This window comes from Leptonotus elevatus, chromosome 5 (assembly GCF_054856555.1).
Source record: "Leptonotus elevatus isolate MCC_2025b chromosome 5, RoL_Lele_1.0, whole genome shotgun sequence".
Taxonomy (NCBI): Eukaryota; Metazoa; Chordata; class Actinopteri; order Syngnathiformes; family Syngnathidae; genus Leptonotus; species Leptonotus elevatus.
Genome location: NC_141243.1, coordinates 2,556,156 through 2,576,452, shown reverse-complemented (window position 1 = coordinate 2,576,452; position 20,297 = coordinate 2,556,156). Strand labels below are relative to the sequence as shown.

The 20,297-nt window shown below is 42.7% G+C and overlaps 2 protein-coding genes and 1 long non-coding RNA gene across 5 annotated transcripts; 2 read left to right on the top strand and 1 right to left on the bottom strand.

Annotated features, from left to right (window-relative positions):
• Positions 1-233: 233 nt before the first annotated feature.
• LOC147173284 (dematin-like) lies at positions 234-11,095 on the top strand. Of its 3 annotated transcripts, none has more exons than XM_086075290.1 (16): positions 245-366; positions 5,386-5,422; positions 5,489-5,569; positions 5,659-5,793; positions 6,313-6,357; positions 6,425-6,614; positions 7,219-7,263; positions 7,345-7,497; positions 7,764-7,876; positions 7,962-8,067; positions 8,356-8,414; positions 8,483-8,525; positions 8,608-8,615; positions 8,687-8,743; positions 8,824-8,904; positions 9,598-11,095. In XM_086075290.1, the coding sequence occupies exons 1-16, from the start codon at positions 260-262 to the stop codon at positions 9,709-9,711; spliced, it is 1,374 nt and encodes a 457-aa protein (XP_085931416.1). In that variant the 5' UTR covers positions 245-259; the 3' UTR covers positions 9,712-11,095. The 3 variants fall into 3 exon arrangements, 2 of the variants coding, with proteins under 2 accessions (XP_085931416.1, XP_085931415.1); XM_086075289.1 differs by having other exon boundaries at positions 344-378; positions 5,382-5,422; XR_015094785.1 differs by lacking the exon at positions 8,608-8,615 and having other exon boundaries at positions 234-378; positions 5,382-5,422.
• Positions 11,004-20,143, bottom strand: LOC147173282 (actin filament-associated protein 1-like 2). The gene is made up of 15 exons (XM_086075257.1): positions 19,958-20,143; positions 16,861-16,995; positions 16,693-16,787; positions 15,602-15,722; positions 15,273-15,496; positions 14,652-14,831; positions 14,435-14,506; positions 14,239-14,302; positions 13,258-13,493; positions 13,088-13,185; positions 12,798-12,900; positions 12,662-12,719; positions 11,809-11,978; positions 11,579-11,689; positions 11,004-11,435 (listed from the first exon to the last, which is right to left on the bottom strand). Exons 1-15 carry the CDS (start codon positions 19,971-19,973, stop codon positions 11,409-11,411), a joined length of 1,710 nt encoding a protein of 569 aa, XP_085931383.1. The 5' UTR covers positions 19,974-20,143; the 3' UTR covers positions 11,004-11,408.
• LOC147173283 (uncharacterized) lies at positions 15,620-17,144 on the top strand. The gene is made up of 3 exons (XR_015094795.1): positions 15,620-15,781; positions 16,678-16,807; positions 16,883-17,144. It is a non-coding gene; the product is annotated as an uncharacterized LOC147173283 (long non-coding RNA).
• Positions 20,144-20,297: the final 154 nt, after the last annotated feature.

Sequence of the window (20,297 nt, the reverse complement as noted above, 5' to 3'; positions counted from 1 at the left end):
TCTTATTTCTCTCTGTAGACAAAATAAAAAAGCAGGTGAAATGAAACTTGTTACCAGTGCCATCTAAATGTTGATATTAAAAGTGTATCTGTAATTAAAACATCATTTACAGAATTATACAGCAATGTTTTATGGAATAAATGTACGTGTGTATGTATGTATCTCATTATGTTTTAAAGCCGCCCCAACGCCACCACACGACACCCCCGAGGCTGCGGCTAATAGACTGCTCCACGCACACGCACGCGCGCACCCGTACATGAAGAGGCGGGAGCGAGTGCGGAGGTTCACCACTTGCTCGCTCGCTCGCTCGCCCGCTGGATGCTGCTCACACGCGCAGGACGCGCTGAACGCGCACGCACAGACGCGCGCACGCAGGTAAGGAGAACCACCTTTCTTTGATTACGTCACGTGACGAGCATCAATGTAATATCACCAACTTGTGTGCGTGATACAGGTCATGTATGTCGCGCCATTGCTCTACGTATGGCGGACTTGTGCGCGTGCGTTCCTTCGTGATGTCGCGCGAAATGAACTTGATAAGATGCGCGTGTACGTGTGACGATGCGTGCCCACCCTCCAAAAGTCATGAGCGTCAACATCGAAAGGCGCGCTTGTGAGTGCATGGCGGGAGTTTGTCGCTCCGTGAACGCGCACGTCACTCTTCAGCATCGTCGTCATCGTCGCGTTGATTGCTGTATGGATGATAATGCAGTGACGTAAGAGCATGCGTAGGGGTGAGAGGGGCAGAGGAGGAGGGATTAAGGAGGAGAGAATGAGTTTTATGTAACACATTCAGGCACGCGCGCGCGCACACGCACGCACGCACGCACACACAGGTATGCTACACTAATACAGTGAAACCCCGTTTATCACGGAGGTACACTTTTTAAAGTATTCCGAGCCACCTCTTCTCACTCTGGCTATCAAGAAATGGGAGACGACTGTAAAATGAAAAGAAAGTAAAGAAAGTGAACCATGCTTAAAAAGTTGTCTCAAATGTTTGTAAGGTGAATATTCGTAAGTAGGGGAGTAACTTTGTACTAGAAAAAAGCCATGAATAATGAAATCCCAAGTCTGTGATATGCAGATATACAGCTGAGAACGCTAAACTGTGAAATAGCACTAGCATAGCATCAAGACGCCACCTAACTGACTGCAACATCCCTAAGGGGATTGGTCGGCTCCACATCACAGATGACGTTAGCGCGTTAGCGCGTTAGCCCGCTGACATCACACTACTTGATACAGAACATTTGATGGGGTGCATGGCTAACTCGCTGGGGGACCACGTTAGGTTGCCATATTGGTGTTGTGACGTCACCAACAACTGCGGTTATGACGGCGACATGGTGGTCAAGTTGAGGTAAAAATGGCAGTGAGTTGAAGCTGCATCATTATGGAAAAGGGGGTCAACATGGTGTCTTCACTTCCTGTTTCAGTAGTACCCGCACGCGTGACGTGTTGGTTTTTAAAAAAGCTAATTTTATTAGGTACACCTGTGTATCACACTTACTGCATCGTCATGTCACATGCGTTAATAAGTGTGCGTTTTTGTGTATGTGTGTGTGCCTCTTTAATGATATTTAATATTTAAATCAAAACAGATTTTCCAATTCTAATTGGTTTTCGTTACACTCCTAATTTGACATCACTTTTTCCAGAGTGTGTCGATGGAAGCAGTCAAATCATTAGGAACAGCATTGTGTTGTTATGTTATGACTCAAACACAACAGCAGCGCGACATCAAAAACATGCGGATTGTGTGTGTGTCATGTTGTCATCACAACAACACAACGGCATGCGGTAGCTTAGCTGGTGAAGGCAGAAAGTCGCCCTGGCCCACGAAAGCCTCGCTGCTTATCTATGAGCGCAGCAGGGGGCAGAGGGGGGGTTATGATGCAGGAATGAGGCCACAAGTGCCGCCACAAGTGTGTGTGTGTGTGTGTGTGTGTGCGTTTAATTTGACAGCACACACAAAATGATTCCCGTGCTGGAATGTTAAGTCGCTGACTAAATGGACAGATGGACAACACACACACACACACACACACACACACACACACACACACTCACACACTGTTGTCATGGCGACCGCGCCACGAGTAATCATGTGTTTCCCCTCTCAGGTGGCATCTTTTTCTAAAATGTGTTTATTTTTGGAACAAAGCTAAAAGATGAAGGTAAAGAACATTCCGGACGATTCCAGAACGTTCCCATCTTGTCAATCACAACATGACCGCGCCAATGGCGGCGGCCGTTACACGCCGACGACATGTGGGTGTGGTTACGTGTGTGTGCGGCCCAGATAAGCTATGAGAGGCCGTTGGGGACAAAATTCAGGATTACTATAGAAATGCTCACGTGAACATAACTGAAGGGCTCTCACACGCTAATGAAGCACTAAAATAAAACTCTCACAAAGATACTGAAACTCACACACTACTGAAATGCTCTCACACACTATTGAAACACTACAATAACACTCTAGAAAAACAGCTGAAACATTCTCACACCATAGGGAAACTCTCACTCACACTATACTGTAACACTCTCACACTCTACTGAAATGCTCTCACACTCTATTGAAACACTTTAATAACACAAAACTACTGAAACACTCACACTTTGTTGAAACGCTCACACACGCTATACTGTAACACTCTCACATTCTACTGAAATGCTCTCACACCATATGGAAACACTATACCACTCTCACATAACTACCGAAACACTCTCACACTCTATTGAAACACTCACACTATACTGCAACACTTTTACACACTACTGAAATGCTCTCACACACTATTGAAACACTTTAATAACACAAAACTATTGAAACACTCACACCCTAGTGAAACACTGCAATCATGCTCTCATGATACTATCACGGATACCGAATCACTCTTAGACAGACTCCTGAAACATCTTCCATGCACTACTGAAAAACTCCCACGAACACTACTGAAATGCTCTCTCAGCACCACTGCCTTTCGCCTCACACACACTATTGAAACACTTTCACATTCATCAATGTAATCCTTTCATATGTCATATTGGAATGCGCTTGTATAATATACTAAAATATGGGTTTCAGTAGTGTGCATGAGAGAATTACTGTAATATGTGTGAGGCAATCAACAATTGTGGCTGTGTGTGTTTCTGGGTTTTTGAATTTGTGTGTGCATGTTTGTATGTTATGCGCATTCGTGTTTGTGTCTGTCTGAGTGTCGTGTCTGTCTGCTTTGGTGTGTGTGTGTGTGCGTGTGTCTGTGCGTATACAGTATGTTTGTATATGTAGTATTTGAGCGTAATTACCATATGCATGTCTGTATGCATGTCTGTGTGTGTGTGTGTACAGTGTGTGTGCGTGTGTGTGCGCCTGTGTGTGTGTGTATGTTTCTGCATATGTGTGTGTTTGGCTTCAAAGTGGGTCAGCATAATTTGCTGACTCGAGCTTTTGCTTTCATGACTCATGTCTTTTGACAGTAGCTATAAAATCTTCCACAAACATCTACAAATGTCATTTTGGGGAATGAAGATGAAGATGAAGATGATGTTGGTCCGTGTTGGCGTTGCTTTCACGGAAGCTTCCCGCTCGTCCGGCTAACATCAGCGGAATGCTGGCAGATAGCAGCCGGTTGCTAGGAGACGGCCGGCAGCGCTCCACCAATCAGCCGGTGGCGACATGCTGGAGGTGCTGCTGGCCTAAAATAGACCCCCCCTGCCTTCACACACACGCACGCACACACACACACACACACACACACACACACACACACACACACACACACACACACACACACACACACACACACACACAGATGACATCCTACATTTCCCAGAATACCTTTCTCAATGACAGTGTAGGTGTGTGAGAATCAGTCCATAAAATAAGTTGTTTTATTTATTATTTTACATTTTAGAACAATATGAAACACTGGAAACATCTGTATGACTTTTCCCTTCTCTTTTTCATCCCTTCTCTTTTTTTTTTCTTCTGTTCTTTGTTTGGATGTAAATGAGCTCGTTAGCTTGTTAGTAGCGGTCACTGATTGTCTTCATGCTCAGGTCCTGAGAGCGTGCAGACCTTCTTCTTCATTGATTTACATCTCTCACGCACAAACACACGCACGCACACACGCACGCACACACTGGGGGGGGTCTAATTTAAAGTCAAAACTTGACCTTTGCAGACTTTTGTTTCACGATGGTGCATTCAGGGACTGTGGGACAAAAGAGGGCTTCATCGTGAACCACTTGGTCGCTTAGCAATGATTTCTGTAAGTCAAATATGAGGTTAGTGTTATTATGGGATGTTGACGGCGCCACTGGATGGTGTCTGAGTACATCAACGTGATACTCTGTTCTGGCTTATTGGTCCTCGCATGGATTGATTGTTAGTGATCTCTCTTTTGAGACTAACAGGAAGTGCCAGCATCCTCTGTGACCTTGACCGAGTCAAAAGTTACGATTAGCATGTTGCACTTATGCATTTGGTACCTGGTCAGTAAGATGTGTGATATAATCCATTGGTGGTTGCTCTTTTAGTGACATAAACACACATGCTTATGTTAGCTTAGCATGTTGCTTTACATTAGCATCCTACGCTCCAGTCTCTATTTTGCTGCAGCGTTCCAATTTGTTGACCTTTACCTGCCATTTGTCAAAATAAGCACACATGCTAACGTTAGCTTAGCTTTGTTGTATGTGTTAGCACTGGCGATGTTAATATTACATAGTCTCCACTTCTTTGCCGCGTTGCTCCGTTTTGTTGAACTATGTGTCAATGCTGGAGATGAAAATAAACACATACATGCTAATGTTAGCACGCTTGTATTACACTACACAGTCTCTACTTTACATTCTAAAAAGAAGCAACAAATGTGGTGGAGAAAGTGACCTCAGTGAGCCCTCTGATGACCGATGGCTCATGAATAATAGCTATGACTCATGAAGAATTAATAAGTGGATCATGCATAATTAACGACGTGAAAGCACAGATCAATACATGACTCAATGAAAAGATGAGAGGGCATCAATCAAAGCTGATGTTGTACCACACACATTGTCACTGAAGTGTGTGTGTTTATGATACACATTTAGCACGCTATCATTTGTTCTATTCTGGAATGGCAACATTCCGGAATAATCTCTTTGTGTTCCATGGGACCATCCAGAGCTGAGTCCCTTTGTGATGTTGTGTACTTGTGTGTGTGTGAGTGTTTTGTTCACATTTATGTTTGTGAGCGTCCACATGGTCATCTTTTATCACACAGGTTTTTGAGCGAAGCAAATTAGCACGCACACAGGCGTGCGCGCACACACACACACAAAATGATCATTTTCAATAAATTACTATTTTCTTTTCTGTGTTCCAGGGAGTGACCAATCAGCCGCCACCATGATGATGATGCCAAAGGTAAACAAACATTTGAGTTAGCCGCTAGCGTTAGCATGCCATGTCTGACATACATGTTGCATGCAGAGGCCTCAGACGTCCCCGGGCAGCGTGCTGTCTCTGCGAGGTGGCACCGGCGGCCCGGGATCTCCCGCCGCCGCCATCGTGGTGAGTGGCCAACTTTGATTTCGCAATGTAATCAGCGTCAGTAGCCCCTCCCCTTTTAATCCCCCACCCCCACTCCCCGTCCCACATAGGCCCGGGTGGACGACGGCGTGATGGTCTACAAGGATCTGGCAGCACTCCCGCGAGACAAAGCCATCCTGGACATCGAGAGACCGGACCTGATGACGTACGAGCTGCACTACAACTACAGTCCACTGGAGGTGTCGGTGAGTCACTCTGCTCGCTTTGCACAAAAACAAGAAGTTCAGATCTGGTAGTGTTGTTTGAATGTGTAGTTCCTTATTATAATTATTTGCTTTTGCTAATATTATTATTGTAATCATTGTTTCATTGTATTGATCGGATTTATTATTATTAATTACTTATCATTCATGATTTATTTGCTCTCCTATTTTCTTTGATTGTATGTGTATGTTTTCTTGTTAGCTATTTTTGTTCCCTTATTTAGTTGTTGCTTAATTTTTTTCATTGTCTTACTATTTAGGTTTGTTGCCTTTTTAAGTACCAATCTGTTATTATCATTATATTTATAATATATTACTATATTATTATAATATGTAATATATATCATATAAAAGACATTTTATTATTAAAAATGTATCTTTATTAGTATTTCTTTCTTTTTTTGTCATCTTGTGGTTTTGCGTTATTACTATTGTTTTTTTTAATGAATTATTTAATTGGGTTGTTATGCTTAATGGACATGTATGTTGTCTGTGATGCAGAGGTCGCTGTCTCCAGGCTCGTTCTCTCCTCCGACCTCACCTGAGGTAAGCCAAAGTTCAAAGTTCACCGTGTGTGTTTCTGCTTCCTCTTAATCTGTCTCAACTGTTCCAGGAGTCCAGGGTGTGGCTGGAGAAAATTTCTCCTGCCGGCTCCTCGCCGGCTTCCAGTGGCAAGAAACGCAACAGCGGCAACACCACGCCATCGCCATCGCCAATTACACAACACATACTACACACGCAACACGCATTACAAGCACAAAATACACAACATTCCAAACCCCTGCAACACTTCCACAGGCCTGGTAAATTTTCTTTGTGCTTCTTTTGTATATATCGTAATGTATAATGGTTTACAAAGTCCGGCCGGGGGGGCTATTTGTGGCTTGTTGAACTTTTTTACTGGCCCACCGTGTATTCTATCAATATCTGGTTAGAAGAAAAAAAAGTGTGAAGATTTCACACATTTAATAAAACATTAAATACAATTTTTAAAAAAATTCATTTGAAATTGTTTAACATAAACAACGGAAATTTGTCACCCAATTCTTTAAAATTCAAAATTGTGTAAAAAAGAAAAGAAAAAAAGAAGTATTAATGAGTAATATTAAAGGTAGCCTACATATATCACATATATTTATATTTCACACATTTAATAAAATAATAATAAATGTGACAACTCATCATAATTTTGATTTGAAATTATTTGAAATAATGGAAATATGTCACACAAATTCTTTAAAATTCAAAATTGTAAAATAAAATGATACAATTATAATAATTATTATAATAATAATAATAATATGAAAGTTTCTATCATTATTTTTAAAATTGCATACTCTGTATATAATGTATGTGATGGGTCTTTTTTTTTTTTAAATGTTATTATTGTATATTTGGATGTTGCAGATAATGGAAGTAACATCTACAAGAAGCCTCCCATCTACAGAAGAGGTCCGTTGATCACCTGTCAATCATCAGCTGTTAACATCATGAGCCAATTGGACATCACGCTATGTGTGTGCGTGTGTGCAGGCGCGTCATCATCAGCGCTCCCCGCAGGGAAGCACTTGGAGGATCTCATCATTGAGTCGTCTAAGTTTCCCGCCGCTGAACCTCCGGATCCAAACGTTCCCTCCAAAATTGAGACAGAACACTGGCCCTGCCCCCCTTCATCAGTCGTCTTTGGTAGGATCCAAACGTTTAGCTTCCGGTTTCCTTTGTTGTTTCATCTTATTACGTCACCGATTCAAACTTCATCATATGAAAAAATAAAATAAAAACATGTTGGAATTTTTTTTTCTACATTCAAAAATTGCAATAGAACAACAACAAATAAGTTCCCCGTGTCTTCTTCCCTGGGTTGCTTCCTCTTATCCGAGTTTCTTTTGGCTACTTGTCTTGTCCTTCATTCTTGTTTATTTCATCCGACTGACTTGATGTTTTTCCCTCAGAGAAGGAGAAGGCGAGTCGCAGGAGTGAAGGCAGCAAAGAAGAAGAAGAGGCCGGCGAGGAGGACGATCAAGTTTGGGGTTTGCGAGCTCTTCACAGGCAGGAACTCAACAAGGTGCGAAGGGGCGGGGCTTGTTGCGATAATGATGATTATGTTACGAGTGTGCTTGTGAGGGCATCGCCGCGTTTTTTGCCTTAAGATTCAGTCCAACCTAGGAAGGATCATACTGAAGGAAGAGCTGGACAAGTCGGCCGCTCCACTGAGGAGGAAAACGCGATCGCTACCTGACCGCAGCCAGCACGCAGGTACCGCACGGGCGCTTTATGATGATGTCATCAAGATTACTTCCCAAATAATAGTGCAGTCGTAACTTTGAGTGCTTTAAATAAATAAATACATAAATAAATAAATACTTACATAAAGACCGTAGTTAGTAGAAAGTTAGCGCTCTGGTGACATCTAGTGGTCATGTTGAGGACTACACACATACTGAATACGACAGTACTGTATTTTCAATATGTAATTGAATGACATCATGGTTTGTTAAGTTGCACTTGGGGCATCCGTGATGAGCCTGAATGCGCCACTTACAGGTGCCGCCACTTCCCGCGCCGTTTGTTTACCAGCATCCTCTGGGGCAGGCCTAGCCAGGGTAAGTGTGTGTGCGTGACAAATTGATCTGGTGTTCAGGCGCTGAGTTGGTGTCCTTGTAAATTCCAGTTGCAGTCGACAGAATTCAGCCCGTCGGAGAAGCCCGCAGCAGGTACCTCCAAGGGAGCTTCCATTCCCGCGTGCTGCGTTCAAGTGTCCTAATGTGTGTGTTTGTGTGCGTGTGTCTCCCGCAGGTGTTCAGGTAGCGTGTGTCTTCATCATTGTGCGGTGTGTCGGCCATGTTGTGGTGATGTTTGTGTGTTTGTGTGTTAGAACGGGGAAGCTGCGATGGATCGAGGCCGCTCGCTTCCCAGTGTGCTGGAGCTCAAGGTAAACGCGTGGCCCTGTGATGATGTCACACAGGTGTGGGCGTGTCCTGAGTGGTCACCACAGCAACTCTCCTTTGATAGATTTTCCCGTATGAGACGCTGGTGGTCAACCACAGAGGACGGAGTAAACTTCCTCCTGGCGTCGACAGAACGCGACTGGAGGTAAAGATAATAACCATAAGAATTGATGAAAAGGCTAACAGATAGCGAAAAGCTGTCATGTTTGGATTCTGTTTTCCTTGTGTGTCTCCCTTGGTCTTGTTAAGTGTGTAATCCCGCCCTTCCTCGTGTCAACCAATCAGTGCCCTCAGCCACTTGTGTCTTGCCCCAGGTGTGTCTTGTTGTGTCGTTAGTGTCTGTGTATTTAGTCTGCTGTCTCCCCTCTGTCTGGGTCAGTTCATTGTCTTTCCTCGTGTCATGATGCCCGTTTTTGCCTTGTTGTTTTGGTTCAGCTTGTAATTTGGAAGATCACCTTTTGTTTGTATAGAAATTAAATCCTTCTTGTGACTGAACCTCGGCCTCCTCGCTCTGTCTTCCCGCATTTGGGTCCTCAAGCTCCCCCGGTCGTGACAAAAGCATCCTAAATACAGTAAAGAAATTTTAATTGAATATACACCCGGTTGGGCTCTGAAGTCAGCATTCTCAGGCCAATTAGTGGATCCCAGAGTTAAAAGCAAACATGGTGCGTCCGCATTTAGCTGTTATGCTGCTCGCAAATGGAATAAGTTGTCAACAGAACTCAAGTTGGCTCCAAGTGTACTTGCCTGGTCTTCAGGTACTATTTCTGAGGACAATTGCAAATGCTAGCATGCCAACAGATGCAAAGCTAATAATAAGTGCTGTGTTTGTGTGCAGAGACATCTGTCGCGGGAAGAGTTTGCCAGCGTGTTCGCAATGACGCCGGAGGAGTTTGAGAATCTTTCTCTCTGGCGGCAGAACCACCTTAAGAAGAGGGCGTGTCTCTTCTGACTGCCACGCCCACCCAAATGAAGGCACGCCCACTACACACAAGAGATGCTAACATTAGCATTAGACGTGATTGCTTAAATGTGTTGAGCAGGCACCGCAAACATTGTTGCTTTCAACTCTGAAAGGAGCTGTCAGCGATGCTAATATTAGCATTAGTGCAACGATGCTAATATGATTGCCAAAACATGTTGAGCAGTTCCCACATTGTAGCTTTCAACTCTAAGTAAGGTACAAGCTAATATTAGCATTAGCGCGATAACATTAATAACTAATATGCGACAAGCTCTTAGTGACGTTATCGTTAGCATTGATTGCTAAAACTCCAATCTACCCTTGATGAATGTTCTGGAACTGTGGTTCCCAACCATTTTTTTCATCTTGTGTACCCCCAAACACTTTCGTCATCGAGTAGCCCCTCATTCATACTGGTTGATTCTCCAAAAGAAGAACGTAACACAACTGATTATATGAAACTCTTTTTTTTTTTTCTTCTTCCTTAATTTTAGCATTAATCCTCAGACATTATATTTTTGTTAAATATTCAAATGTTGCCATACATAATATAAAGTAAAACACCAACATGACTTTGTTATATATAACTCTTAAGTGGAGCTCATTTGAATAAGTCGCCATATTTAAACTATCAGCAAGAAAACACTTGTCTCCCCAGGGGAACAAGTTGTAGTGCACATATACCGATGGTCTTATGAAATTTTTACTCAATCATCCTATAAATAAAAAAATTTATGTTTCCACATACCACACGTATGTACCCCTGGTTGGGAAACAATGTTCTAGAAGACAAATGTTAGTTACTTCTATTGATGGCCATTGTCCGGCTAGCGGTTAGCATTCAGGTTATCTTAGCTTAGCATACTGACCAGGACAAGCTGAAAACTGCTCAGCAGAAGTCAATTTAAGGGGACGCGATTCATATCAGCTTGGTTTGGGCTTATGCAGACTGATGGCATCACGTTTGCGTCACGTCAGCCATTGTGCATCCTCTGCCAAGCGAGTCGTCACCATTTTGAATGATGACATTTCAGAAATAACTTCATAAGATTTGAGGATTTGTTTTGATAGTTTTGGAGTAAATCCGAGTCACTAACTACATGTTGGGGTTTTTTTCTTCTAATTTTTGGATGTTTCTGATTAATTATATTGATGAATTTTGTGTTACACGCCTGTTGCATGCGTGATCTTAACTTGACAGGATCAATAACTGATTAGCATTGAATGAAATATCACTGTCTGCTCTCAACGCATTTACACATAATTTAATATAAGTCAATTTCAGAGAAGTAGTGCTGTTGTTTCTTATGTGGATGATGAATGTGATGTGAACGATGAACACAATAAACACAATAAAGTTTATATTTGTCAACCTTTTACTCTAAAATGAGATTTAGATTAAAAAAAAAAAACTTTGTTGATCAAAAGTGATGATTTGTGCTTTTGTGACATGGAAGAAGTGCACACGCTACACGCACACCGATCATGACAAATGCCTCATGCGTGTCAACCCATTCAAGTCTGTTAATTTGTGTAGAAAACAATAAGTTAAGTGGAGTACGTGTCAGAGTCATGTGATCTAAAAGATAATGTCACTTGGTCGCATGGAAACATGTCCGTGGTCAGGTTATATGGTCACAAGGCCACGCGATCATTTGGTCACTTCGTCACATGGTTGCAAGGTCTCAGGCAGCAGCTTTGGTCTCCCATTCCTGTGTGGAAACAACAATTACTTGTTGCCATGGCAACGCCCTAATAACTTATTACTGCTATTAAACACGACAAGAGTGACAAATTCACAGAAGAAGAAGAAGCTGCACCACCAGCAGAAGAAAGTGGACATGTGGACGCTGACCTTCTTTTTCTGGAAAACCTTCCCATGCTCGATGAAGAGTGTGGACGGAGCTCGTCTCAACGAGGTCTTCACGGATGCTGTCCGACGAAGGAGAGGGTTCAGGAGACTGGCCTAGACCGGCACCGGCCAGGGAAAGCCAGGAGATAACATTAGAAACTAGAAAAGGACCAGGAAAGACGAGCAGAGGCCACCCTAGTAAGAGACCAGCAAGGATCAGGACCAATCATCACCTGCGCCCGCTCACTGCACACGGTGAGCGACTGTCTGAAGGATGAACGTTTATTTTTATTGGTCGCCGACACCAGGTTAGCCTCGGAACCCGCCCTCATGGGAACACTTTTCCTGCCCGTCAGCTCCAACTTCTGAACGACGCGTGGCGCTACTTCAGACCACTTCCTGTCTGGAACACACCACACACACACACACACACACTAATGAGCTAGCTAATCTAGCTGTTGCGGCTAAGCGTGCTAACTTGCGTTGCGTGAATGAAAACCTCTGTGAAGGCTGAAGCCAAACATGAAATTATTTGTGACACCTTTGCTTTGTTACCAGCTGATACTAAACACATGCTAAGTGAACTAATGCTGACCTATTTGAGGTCAAATGTGACCAGTGCTAAGCTATTGTCTGATGCTAAGATAGCCTAATACTAGCTAGACTAACTCAGTGTGGCTGCTCTCAGTGTGTCACCTTTGCGTTAATAAGCTAAGTAAGCTAGCTCTGCAGCTCATCGCTCTTTCACTTTATGCTAATGTTGCAGCTGATGCTAACCTCTGTGCATTTAGTCATATAAGAATTTGCGGTGAGCAACTCATTTTAAACGGTTGACGTTAAGCATACTAATGCTAAACTAATTGAAGTGAAACTCAACAATTTGCTAAGCTATTGTATGGTGCTAAGATAGCGTAATTCTAGCTAGCCTAACTCAAGTAAGCAAGATCTGCAGCTCAGCGTGCTCACGCTAAGTTAACGGCTTTTGCTAAGCATACTAATGCTAAACTAATTGACGTGAAACTCAAGAATTTGAGACCAGTCGGCTGAGTTAGTGGCCAATGCTAAGCTAGCTGCGTGCTAACTCACTGTGGCTGCTGAAGGTGGCGTTGGTGTAGGTCGCGCCGGTGTCCTGAGAGCTCTGAAGCTGTCATAAAACCAAGAGAAAGGCGTCAATCATTGAGGTGACACCTGTCAGGCCATCATGGACGTCCGAGGGTCGTACCATGTGCTCCAGCATGGGAGTGTTGGAGTAGATGGGTTGCTGTGGTGGAGCGGTAGAGCTAGCGTGGATCGGCTGGTCCATGTATGTGTTCAGGGTGTGTCCGCTGAGGATGCGACACATTACAAGTGCTTGTTGTCACGCGTCGCCACGGCAACTTTCTAGCTTTTGATCTCATTCAACATTAGTCAAAATCTTTCAATATCATTACATAACAATTTTCTCAGAAACTGCAAATGTGTAGTTCAATAAATCGACTCTATGCGTCGCCATGGCAACACTGACTGACATACCTGATGCGTGTGCGTTGCCGTGACTTGCCATCACGGCAATAATCCACTGCGTCCTTCAGGAGGCGCTTCCAGCGCCACTTTTCATCCACCGAGCTCACCTGTGAGCGCGTCACGCATGTCACCTTACTTCCCATTTTCCCCGCTTCCTTCCCCCCGCCAGCGCCACTCACCTCCAGCACGGCCAGCTGCTCGCCCAGCACGCTCAGTGAGATCCTGTGCGGTCGCTCGCCATCTGGCACTGCTTTCACCTCGCAGCCTCGCAGCTGCACCGTGTACTGAGGAGAGCGAGCCCTGGTCCGACGGGTCACGTTCTCATCTGCTTCTTCGGCAAACATGTTGAGAATCCCCGCCTCCACCTGACACAGGAGACTCTGCCACTGACAGTTCATCAGCACGCTCACCACACCTGGCAAACAAAAAAAATTAAATATATATTTCAATAATGAAAAAAAAATGTTTCTGGTAGTGGTTTCAAAATTAGTCAAATAAAGAATAAACTTTTTTTTTTTTAAATCATTATTAAAAAAAAAACTCCTGAATCAATTAAATTAAATGAATGAAAAAGATTAGAAAAAAATGAACAATCTAAAAAATAAATTTACAAATGTATTCATTTGAAATTTAAATTGTAAAAGTTTTGGAGAGAAAAAAATCACTCACAATAATGTCGGGGGTTCATGTATTTTTTTAAGCCCAAAATGAACACATATCATAACAACTAAAAATAAGTACATAAATATATTTTTTAAACTCCAAAATAGTTTTATTTAAAACAAATCTAGCAATAAAACAGCAAAAAAATAAACAATATATATATATATATATATATATATATTAAAAGGAATAAAATTCCAATTTAAACATTGGAAAATGAAAATTAAAAAAGTGTCAAGATTGATTTAGTTTTATAACCCCCACCCCCCAAAAAACCCTAATAATAAATAATTAAATAATATACAGAATACATTTATTAAAAATCAAACTAAACAATAAAGATTAATAGAAATATATATATATTTTTTTTAATCAAGAGCAAAATATCCCATTGAAACACAGTCTGAGTTCATCAATTTTTTACACAACCAGTCACCAAAAATATGTACAACATTGATAAAAAATAAATATAAATATATATATTTTTTAAATAGTACCTTTGTTCTTGTGCTGTTGATGTGAAGGTTCTTGCTGGTTGATGTGTGTCAGAAGTGCACTGGACTGAACATACAAGCCAACAAACACTTTAAACACGCTATCTGATGTACACTACAAAATGTCCATATAGTATGTACTTAATGCATCAACACACAAATAGAGAGTGCGAGTGTGTGTATGCTTTGTGCTTCTCACCCTGCGGGACCACCGAGGAGGCTCTGAGCTGCTGTTTTGAACTTCCCCGTCGACGCTCAGCTCCTCGATCACCTACGACAGACACAGACACACACACTCACACACAAATCCGCTAATATCGCCTATTTTAAAGCTTTAGCATTGCCACACATTCAAATTTAGATTTAAAAAAAAATAAATAGAAAGGCGCGTCATGAGGTTCCGCGTGAGTGCTGACCCTTCGCCACTCGTCGGCCTGCTGGAAGCTGCTGTACCCCAGCACCAGGCTGTCGGCCCCGAGCAGCATAAGCTTGAGTTGGTGCGGAATCTTCCGGTTGCTCTTCAGCTTGTAGACGAGCTGGCAGCCGCGCAGGCTCAGCTGCAGATGAGGAAGGAGGTCCCGTGCGCACTTGTAGCACTGAAACATACAACACACACTATAGAAGAAACGTGTGTGTGCACAAAAATGACTGTCGTTGGCAAAAATAATCAGAAATATAAGCAATTGTATTGTTAGCGATGAATAACAGTAAGTTGATGAGTGGGTACATTTACATTTATTAGAATATAAATACAATTCCTCTCAAGGATTAAAATGTGTATAATTCCTAAAAAAATAAAATAAATTGTATATATATTTTTTTTAAGTTATTTTAGTTTTTAAAAAAAGTTTAATTTAGTTTCAATTGGACTTACTTTAAAAAACTTTTTAAAATTCCATTAAAAAATAAAATAATAATATATATAGTGTGAGTTAGGGTTATTTACTTTTTGCCAAAATAAATCTTAATATGATATAAGAAAAAAATAAAAATGCAAATAAAAACTAAAACTGAAATTTAAGATAAGACACACGCACCAGCAAGAGGTGGTTCCTGATGATGAAGAGCTGCTTGGTCCATTGTCCCAACCACTTCCTCCTCCACAGGTACCCGCACAGGCGAGACTCTGGAGGGGGCCTGAGACAAGGCTGAGAGGAGCTCCATTGGATGTAGTGAGCTCTGTCCTTCGTGTGCTCTTCATCTTCATCATCGTCGTCCTCGCCGTACGACTCGTAGTAGCTGTTCTCCGACTCAGCTCGCTCTGGAGGGACGCCAAGATGTCATAGTGAGCGTGTGTGTGTGGTGTGTGTGTGTACGTGTGTGTGTGCGTGTGTGTGTGGTGTGTGTCTGCGTGTAGCCTACGTACCCAGGTGATTGGTGCTGTCAGCTTTGAAGGGCTGTGCTTCCTCGTAGGTATCTTCATCCTCGTCATCTTCACCGACATGAGCTTGAGTGCCCCCTGGTGGCGGGTGCGGTGCCGCAGGGACCTTGAAGGCGGATAAAACAAGTGGCCACATGATGACCAAGATGATTGGGCAATAAATAGGTAACAGATCAGCTCTCCCACTGGATTGTGCACATGTGTGTGTGCATGTGTGTGCGTGTCCATCACGTAGACCAGACGCTAATCAGCCGCCATCAGTGACCACTTCCTGCCTCAGTAAAGCTCTCGGCCAATAGGAAGGCAGATAGAGAGATGGCCTCATATATAAACATCCTGTCGCGCACACACGCACACAAATGCCGTCTCCTCCCAAACCTCAGGAGGACTCTGTCATTAGCGGACCACATCACAACGCAGCCTGCTGTTCTTCTCCGCTACCAGAAAAAAAGCCTCTGGTTTTGGTCCAGTTTTCGTCTTTGATGTCTGTCTTTTGACAAGAACTTAGTGGGTCCACCAGAACCTCAAACATGAACCTTGTGCTGGATTCTGCTCCACACAATTGTGTTTTGTTTACTTTTTTCTCGGCTTTGGTTGACTCTCTCGGCTCTCAAAACGGAGCAGCTAGCGGTTAACTGCTAACAGGGAAAAACAGTTCAGGATTTAGCAGCTAGCAGGCAGCAATAGTAGAGTAAGTACTACTAAGTGTAGCTAAATGGTGAGCAGTTAGCAAATAACAGGTGTTAAGAATGGAACGTGTAGCAACTAGCTAGCAGTTAGCAACTCGACACAAACGCGACTTTGTCAGAATGACAAAGCCTCCAGATGCTATCCTGTTATTAGCAGATAGCAGCTAACAGGTGGCAACAGTGACCCACTTAGCTGCTAGCAGATCAAATGTGACCATTGTGTAGCATTTAACAGCTAAATAGTTAGCAGATAACAGTTATCAGGTGGCAAATGTGGAGCATTTAGCAGCTAAACCGTTAGCAACTGGACAGAAGCCTGACTTTGATGAGGATGCTAACTGGACAACTTCTTTTTAAATGGTCCCCCCCCAGTGTCAGAGTACTCACCGCGTCTCTCGTCCAGACGTTGCAGTCTCTCACTGCCTGGCTGTTGGGCGACGACGATGATGGACAGCTCATGATGACATACTCGGCATCCTCCACTAGGAGCAAACAACACCAGGTGAGAACCTGATGGTGACTGAGGTGTGGAGATGAGCGAGGCCTGGAGCTAACCTGGAGCTTCTTGCGTCTGCAGCGAGGACACCAGCTCTGAGATGGACTTCTTCTGGGCCTGAGCAATGTAGCTCAGGTTCTCTGAGTCCAGGACCGAAAGGAAAGACTGAAGGTCCCACATCAGCTTGGACAGCACTGCGCAAGAAGTGGACTAAATCATCATCAGAATCACAGAGAAAGCAAAGACTCTCGGGACAGTCTTTTGACTCTTTCAAACTGTAAACAAAATGCGCCAGGATACATTCAGGAAGTGGGAGAACGTTGCTGCTTGGGTGTCGGGTCAATGTGGAAATTTAAATGTAGTCCTTTGCAATCCCAATAATATTACAGGGGAATCCTGTTGAATGGTAACTCATTAATTCATTTCATTTAGGTGCAATCCTGCGAGGAGACGCTTGACTTGAGATGAAAATAAATAAATAAATAATAATAATAATTAAAAAAAAAAAAAAAAACATGATTCAAACGGTTATAAGAAAAAAACGGAGCGCAACACACAATATATGCTGCGATGTGAGCGCATGACTACGGCTGGTAATGTTGCAAATGTAAGGACGGATTAAGTTGTGAATGGAGGTGATGGACTGTGATGTGAAACGGTACCGCTCGAAAAGACAACTGTCCGGAAATGCCAGCATATCTATGCGCGGTCTCATAACAATCTCACGACAAATATTAAATTCCCTGCGCAATAATGCGACACCTTCATCAATAGGGTCATTGTCAAAAGGACACGCCATGTTCGTGACGAAAGTGGTATACGCTAAAACTCGTCGCAGCGGACTTTATGAATGAGGAAATGTGGCTGAAAGGAGGCGGGGACAGAGAAAAACTCAGGGTTCATTGTGTAAAACCTGCAACCGACCAGGTTTGGTTCATGGAACATGTTACTACGGTAACTGACCCAGAGCTTAAATGACCTCTTTTTATGAAACAGTTAACAGTTAACTCTTTTTCTCTGGTTTCAATGACCTTCCTTTCTGAAAGGAAAGTTTCCCACATTTTAGGGTTTCTTGACCCAGAGTTGTCACTAAACCTGCTTTGTGAGTAAGTAAGTTAGTGAACCAACAAAAAACACTGTAAATAAAACAAAACAAAGTAGTCAACTTTACTAGCTAACAAATAAGCTAATCTCCCCAGACAGGCGGCCATTGTTGAATGCCCCCCACACACACATATATAAGTACTGTATAGTATTGACAGTGGTCCCGAGTGGGAGATGATGCTAATTTTGCTAATCAGCGATCTGCTGCCGCTTTAAGCAGCAAGCCCCACATTATACACACACACACACACACACACACACACACACACACACACACACACACAGACTCCCAATTGCGATGACGACACACACATTATCTCACACACAAACACACACTTATCTGAACATCAACATCACTTCCTGTTTGTGGCTTTGATGCGCCGGCACACAAACACACAAAATCCATGTCAGTCGCACAACAGCTCGACTGGATGCAACTTCTGTTCCAGTGTGTGTGTGTGTGTGTGTGTGTGTGTGTGTGTGTGTGTGGAAGATTTAGGATGCTTTACCGTTAAAACCAAAGCCTCAAATTAGTACAAAGATGGGAATCTTCCACAAGTCTCCACTGAGTGTGTGTCGGAGGGTGTGGAGCAGCTTTCCCTTTCATCCCGTGTTTGTTAAATATAGCAAAGAAGAAGGGGAAAAAAAAGGAGGAGGAAGAATAAGAGTAGGTTGGTGTTTGTCAGCGTCCAATCAGCATTAAGCTTCGTCCCACTGGGACATGCGGACCACAGTCCATAATATTATGATGCTTTTGAACATGCGTCAGTTGACATGTTGCTTACCTTCATCTCATCATGGCGAGCCTACATTGGGACATGAAGAAACCTCAACATTCTCCAGGACTTTTAGGGCCAGGAAAACCTTCTGTGGGAGTTAAATAGTCCTTCAAAGACCACTAAGATGTGGTCTAGAAGGTCCTACAATTCTTCCAAGAAAAGAGCTAAGATCCCTTTACCAAAGCCGTTAAAACATCATGAAAGTCCTTGTAAGATATAACAATCGACATGATACTAAAAGCACCAGAACCTCCTTCAGGGACTCCTGATAGACTTCAAAGACGTTCCTCGGAACTTGACAAAAAATACTACCAGAAACTTCAATCTAAAAACACTTCCCTAGACTTTAATGTGAGATTTCTACAAGACCATCAAAACCTTCATCAAGACTTCAGGATCACAGAACTTGAGGAGAATCCCTCAAAAGACCACTAAACTGTCCTTGAATGTCCTAGAATTCTGAAAAAGCTAAAAATCTCTTGAGGAGTCTTCCAAAAGTCCTGAAAGTCTCCTAGAACCTTTCACACGATGCTAAGAGCATGAGAGCCTCCTTCAGGGACTCTTGATGGACTTCCTAGGAGGTTATAGAAGCCTTCCGAGATGTTCCTCACAAATGGCTGAAGGGGCTGTTTGAACCTCATCTATCTTCACCAAATCACTCAAACCTCTTTCAGGACTGACTTACTGAGCATTATGAACCACTAGCAAGACCAAAAAAGCTTCTTCCAAAAGGACAAAAATAATGCCATAAAAACCAAAGCCTCAAATTAACACTTAAGTCGTACTTTTTCGCTCACATATTCTGTGTTTGCAGATTTTGGGAGAGACGAATAAAACGTTAATTTTGGTGTCTTTTGGGAGTGCTGGAATGGATTACTTGCATTTCCATTCCTTTCAATAGGGAAAGATGATTTGAGATACGGTTATAAAGTATGTACGTTAAGTGTTTATGATACGAGCGTGGTTAGAGGTCATGGAACAATTTAAACTCCTATCTGAGGGCACCACTGTGAGGTTTATAGCCAGGATGAAATTCCCAACACAGCCTTTGAATCTTCTCTGCGTCGTCATGGTAACTGATTGCAGAGCGTTCTCGATACACCAATCAACATGCTGCACTATCGCAACACAAGGCTGACAGAGAGTGGCACCAATAAATTATTATAGATTAATTTACCATTTTGAACAATGGGAACACAAAATTATTATTATTATTACTACTAATAATAATAACTGTGATTATTGTTAGTGTCCCTTTATGAAGCTTACTTACCTTTATGTTTCTCCATGTTGTCCCTTTCACCAGATGATGCTTCCCACTCTCATGACTGACAATGATTATGGTGATTAACAAAACGACACAAGATAACACGAGAAGACAACAAAAAGAAAACTTGAAGTAGACAAGAAGCTGTGTTGTGTCCCCTCAGTCATCTGCTTGCTTTGCTGTGCAGCAGTGCGCTGCTGATTCTGAAGTAGTGGGAGGGGCGGAGTCTTGAGAGTGACGTCACAGCAAGGGCGGCTCGCACACAAACACCTAAAAACACACGAACACGCTCCAAAATACTTATACAGCTAATAAAATACAAATATTGACATTTGACTCAGTGTAA

Coding starts and splice junctions, on each gene's coding strand:
- LOC147173282 (XM_086075257.1), bottom strand. Junction 15,723..16,692: donor ACGTCTGGACGAGAGACGCG/GTGAGTACTCTG, acceptor TCCGCCTTCAAG/GTCCCTGCGGCACCGCACCC. Junction 12,901..13,087: donor CGGCAACGCACACGCATCAG/GTATGTCAGTCA, acceptor TCGCATCCTCAG/CGGACACACCCTGAACACAT.
- LOC147173284 (XM_086075290.1), top strand. CDS start 260: ATGAAGAGGCGGGAGCGAGTGCGGAGGTTCACCACTTGCTCGCTCGCT. Junction 367..5,385: donor CTGAACGCGCACGCACAGAC/GCGCGCACGCAG, acceptor TGTTCCAGGGAG/TGACCAATCAGCCGCCACCA. Junction 7,498..7,763: donor CCCTTCATCAGTCGTCTTTG/GTAGGATCCAAA, acceptor TTTTTCCCTCAG/AGAAGGAGAAGGCGAGTCGC.